At 38.8% G+C, this 5,056-nt stretch overlaps 1 protein-coding gene across 1 annotated transcript; it reads left to right on the forward strand.

Annotated features, from left to right (window-relative positions):
* The first annotated feature begins 1,080 nt into the window (after positions 1-1,080).
* On the forward strand, positions 1,081-4,825 carry LOC117289742 (cytochrome c oxidase assembly protein COX16 homolog, mitochondrial-like). The gene is made up of 4 exons (XM_033771006.1): positions 1,081-1,155; positions 2,757-2,834; positions 2,963-3,037; positions 4,141-4,825. The coding sequence occupies exons 1-4, from the start codon at positions 1,081-1,083 to the stop codon at positions 4,276-4,278; spliced, it is 366 nt and encodes a 121-aa protein (XP_033626897.1). The 3' UTR covers positions 4,279-4,825.
* The last annotated feature ends 231 nt before the right edge of the window (positions 4,826-5,056 follow it).

Raw genomic sequence — 5,056 nt, forward strand, 5'->3', positions numbered from 1 at the left:
TTTGCGGTGTGATTTATCAGTGGAATGTTGTCAACAGAGGGCGGTATTCATAAAACCCCAGCGAGCTCTTTAATTTTTCTCTGCTCTGCGATTGGAAAAGAACACCACACCCTTTTTGTAAGACGAGCAGAGCAGTATACCTACCAATACAAGAAAACGGGTAAAAACAGTATAAATGTAAAAAAGAAATGTTCTTCATGAGTCTTGCAACAGACAATTCATGGGTCTTGCAACAGATAATTGTCGTCCTAAAATGTAAAATTTTAAGTGGAACAAAATTGTGTTTCTCATCAAGAAGAACCTTTGACAAATTCAACTTTGGTGCCGTTGTATTTTTGGATATTTTTTTTGCCGGGTGTTTTTCTCCCTTGTGTGTTTAAAAAGCCTTCCAAGGCGTTTTCATGCAGTATAATTTCTGAAGATTCCCTCGGAAAGGAAAAAAACTTGTGAAAACAGCTAGGAAAAGAGGGGCGACCTAAAAGTGTATTTCTACAATATTGCCTACAAAATAAAAAAAGGAATAATAAAGTGAGAGAACAATAAGTTTCTTTGAACAGTTGAAAGAGCAGTTCGGGGTAGCCTATGTCATGTGGGAGGCTATTGCTATAGAAAACGAACTCTCAGTCAAGAAGAGTGTTTTGGAACAAAAGATGGTATGAAATTGCCAGACGTCTACGAAGAGCTCAAGGTAAGCCTCGTACTCCGTAGTGTTTGTGTGTTCAAATGAACTGATTTTGGTTTTGAGAATGAGAATGAGATATTATAAACAAGTTACAACAATAAAACAGTAGAGATGTTTTAAAGTTGCCAACTTAAACACCACATCGCGTGGCCATTCCGCATCTCATGGTCTTAAAAACTATGTTTGACTAAAGTTGATTTTCAAACATGTTTTATCGTGGTTCCTAGAAAGGTTAGGTTAGTAGTATGGGTGTGTGGTAATTTTCCCCGTGCTGATCCGTGATCAGAAAGCATCAGTTTTCGTCCTCATGCCGTGTCGTTCCCACCGCTCGGTTTCAATGCTGCATGGCGCGTTGTGTTTGTGCGCTCGTGGAAAGAAGGTTGACATCAATCGGCAAGATGGCGGCGTCCATGGAGAGATTTGTGACTGCTGTTAGAAAAAACAAATTCCTAAGATTTGGACTTCCCATGCTGGTAAATCAATTTATTTCTAGGAATATAATTGAGCATTAGATGTTATTAAAAGTATTATATAGACAAACTCGTAATGATGTTCCTAAAAATGATGTAAAAATAGATTTCTTTTTAGTCATGATTGTTTAGTTAGTGATCCGGACCACTGTGTCTGTTGTGGTTGTACACAGTGACTGACAAGAAGTGTACTCACTATTTTTTTTGAAAGAAATTGAAAGAGGCCTAGCTAACACCCTCCCTGGGATTGTCCTCACTGCTCCATCTGTGATGGCCTTCCGGGAAGGAGTCGAGTAGCTGCTAGCCTTTGAGCAGTGGAAGCTGTTTTTACTTGCACCATCTCCGATCCTGTCTGATGTCCTGCACAGTTGTATTGCCACCATTCATTTATATTACTTGTACATGTATAGCACTTTTTTTCTTCAGGCTCTTTTGTTAGTCTTGAGGCACTAGTAATTTCCTACTGCTTGAGCACCAATCAACCACCCTTAGCTTTACGTCCAAACAGTTGTGGACTCTGCTGAGTAAACCAACGTAAATGTAAACGTAGCTGTAGTTACTGTAGCGTAGCCAAATGAAGTGATGTAGGCCAGTGGTGTAGATAGTAGTAGTGTACCCACTTTTGTACTAAATTAGTACGACAAAAAGTGTTGTCCACTCAAGAGTCAATGTCACATGTGTTGAAAAGTTATAAAACTTTATTTTTTTTATGAATGGAAAAATTGTGCGTAACCAACATCCGACTGAAAGGTCTTTTCACTTATAAAGCAATTATCATTTTTGAGTAAACAACGTTCATTTTATAATGAATGAAAAAGGGTTAGGGTTAGGGTCGAATAAGGACATTATTTTTACCAAACCAGTGCCATCTTACCAAAGTTTACAATACAAACTTGGAATGTGGAAGTGGCATCAGAGGGATCATTGGATGTGACTGTTTATTTCAAACATCAAGTAAACTGCCAGGGAAACTGTCATGGTTAATTTGTAAACAATTTGCTAAAGATGTACTGGAGATGGCTAAACCAGTGGTGTGCATTTAGATGGTTGAATTCTAAACTTGAGGTCTCAAAATCAAATTCGTGGAAAATTACTTCTCGAAAACTACGTCACTTCAGAGGGAGCCGTTTCTCACAATGTTTTATACTATCAACCTCTCCCAATTACTGGTTAACAAGTGGAGTTTTATGCTAATAATTATTTTGAGTAATTACCAATAGTGTCCACTGCCTTTAAAGGTAATCTGCAGCCAAACATACCCAACTCATTCTCTTAGCAATAAGTGCACAGTGTTCCAAAAACACACAGGACCTAAACTTTAGGCCCTATTCAAAGGACAGAGCAATAATACTTTCTTAGGACACAAGTGTCAAGACCGGGACTCGAACCCACACTTTGCTGATCTGATCAGACACAGCAGAGCTTGAGTCTAGTGTGCTTGACCGCTTGCCCATGACAACCCCAATCCACTACTTCTTCCTTTAAAATAGACAAGTACTTGCCTCTTAGAAAACCCTTCAAAAGTACCTTATACATGTAGTTTTGTTTAATAATAATATGCATTTCATCAATTCCAACATAATTAATTTCTTTGTTTATTACAGGTTCTTGTTGTTGGAGGGTCGTTTGGATTGAAGGAATTCAGAACATTGCGATATGATATTATCGACAAAAGAAAAACAGTAAGTCGTTCTGATAGTAAAAATTACATGTTTCTGTTTAAATGATTTTGGCACAAAAAACACAAATCTGTAAACATCCTAGAAATTATTTAGAAAGTTAATTCAAACCTTCAAAATTATTTCCATAGGTTGATCCGGAAACAGAGGAAAGGATGAACGCAAGAAGGAAGAAAGAAAAGGTCACGGTCGAAGGAGAATTTAAGGTTGGTCATTTTTTAACTTGTACAGTGGTCCAAATGCTTGTTGAAACACCTGAGGACCAGTAACACTGTCCAACTGGTCCGGCTGGCTAGTTTAAAGCCATTATACACTTTTGGCACAGAAAAAAAAAAAGTTCACAGATTTACAAATAACTTACAGGGTTTACAGAATGTAATGGTAAAAGACTTCTCTTGAAATATTATTCCATAAAATGCTTTTTACTTTTTGAGAAAACATTGAAACAATTATCAATTCTCGACATCGAGAATTACGGATTTATAGTAGGTAAACACATGCCATGACACGGCAAGAGTGGGTTTTCCCGTTATTTTCTCCCGACTCCGATGACCGATTGAGCCTAAATTTTTACTGGTTTGTTATTTTATATATAAGTTGTGATACACGAAGTGTGGGCCTTTGGACAATACTGTTTACCGAAAGTGTCCAATGGCTTTAATGCTGCCCACCGCTGCATGTAAACTACTGATTGTTCATATTGCCTCATTAAGACCCTAAAAAAAGTTAAAATGTTTGTAGGTTACCTTGGGTTCGTTTTTCAGTTGTAACCAGTAGCTGTTTCGGTTGAACTTGCCATCGTTTGATCACTGGCCATTGACCAAAACAGTTATTGGTTTTATGACCGCTAAAACGCACCTCTTAACAAGGCTCAAGTTTGACATCAAACTGCAGGCCAGAGGCCAGTGGTTTTTGCCCCAGGCCAGTGAACTCATGACCTGACAAGTCAGGCAATCTTTTTCAACTTGAATAATTATATGTTGTATAATATCTTTAACAGGAGGGAAATGATTTTCAATTATTTACTACCAGTCTGGTAAATACAACTGGGTTTTCAATCCCTACTTGACTGCGTGGGTTTTCTCTGGAACAAATCTTTGGGGTTTTCTTCCCACATCTATAAACTGAAATTTCTTCATTGTCTTCACTTTTAGTTTGGCTCTAATAAGAGCGTTGAGAATATGTCCAGATCCAGATTCTTTTATCGATATTGGTGTATCCAGAAGAGGTCTCATTCTTAAAATCACAATAATGTTAGAAATAATCTTTCTATACCATGTTTTAATCCCTTGCTTCTTGTCTTGGCCAGAAAATGGAGGAAGGAGATCTGGACACTTGGCATAACATCCGAGGACCACGCCCCTGGGAAGACTCTAAAGAATATCAAGAAATGGCACGAGAAAACATCAGGAAACAGCAGGAAAAGAAAGTGGAAATATCAAATTGATTATACTTTAGGATCGAGTTCGGGTGGTGTGTACTTGGATACTCAAAAGCACTAGGATTAATGTTCATGTATCTTCCATCCAAACGATGATGATGTAGCACCGTTTGTGCAGTGTTGTTCTCGACTGATCCTTGCTGGAAGATGGTCCTGTTCCGAGGGCATTGTTCTCGGGTCGTGTTCTCATCATTCGTGCGTGTGAACAGCTCACTCGGGCCAAGAACACACCGCCCAAACTCACCCAAAGAGTCAGCTCTGATGGACATAATATGATGCATTGTTCACCAAACCATGTTTTTCCAGCTTGGACGCACTACTCTTGTGCATATGTGGCACATAGGTTTTTCTGCGTCATGCTGGCTCTTTGTGTATTGCATCAACTTCATAGGTTGGTGAAGATGTTTAACAATGACAAGTTAATGCTAGGCACAGTGCATGGGATTGCATGGAAGAGTGCCCAACCCAGTTGAGGATTGGATGTTTTTGTATTATTGTATATATCTGATAATGAAACCAAGGATGTTTCATAAGCGAACTTAATCACTGACACTCACATGCCTGAGGAAACCTGTAAACAAGGGTGCTTGCGATGTGAACCAGAAACACGGGGGTTAATAACAATAATAATAGACCGTTTTTATATAGCGCTTTTCATGCCCGAGGGTGTCTCAAAACGCTTCCGACAATATTACCCCTGGTCACTGGGCCTTAAATCATTCCTTAAACCATCTCAGCTCCCTGGGGAGTATACAGCGTGTGTGCAATATATGCGCTACTCTGC

Source organism: Asterias rubens, chromosome 1, assembly GCF_902459465.1.
Source record: "Asterias rubens chromosome 1, eAstRub1.3, whole genome shotgun sequence".
Lineage (NCBI taxonomy): Eukaryota > Metazoa > Echinodermata > Asteroidea > Forcipulatida > Asteriidae > Asterias > Asterias rubens.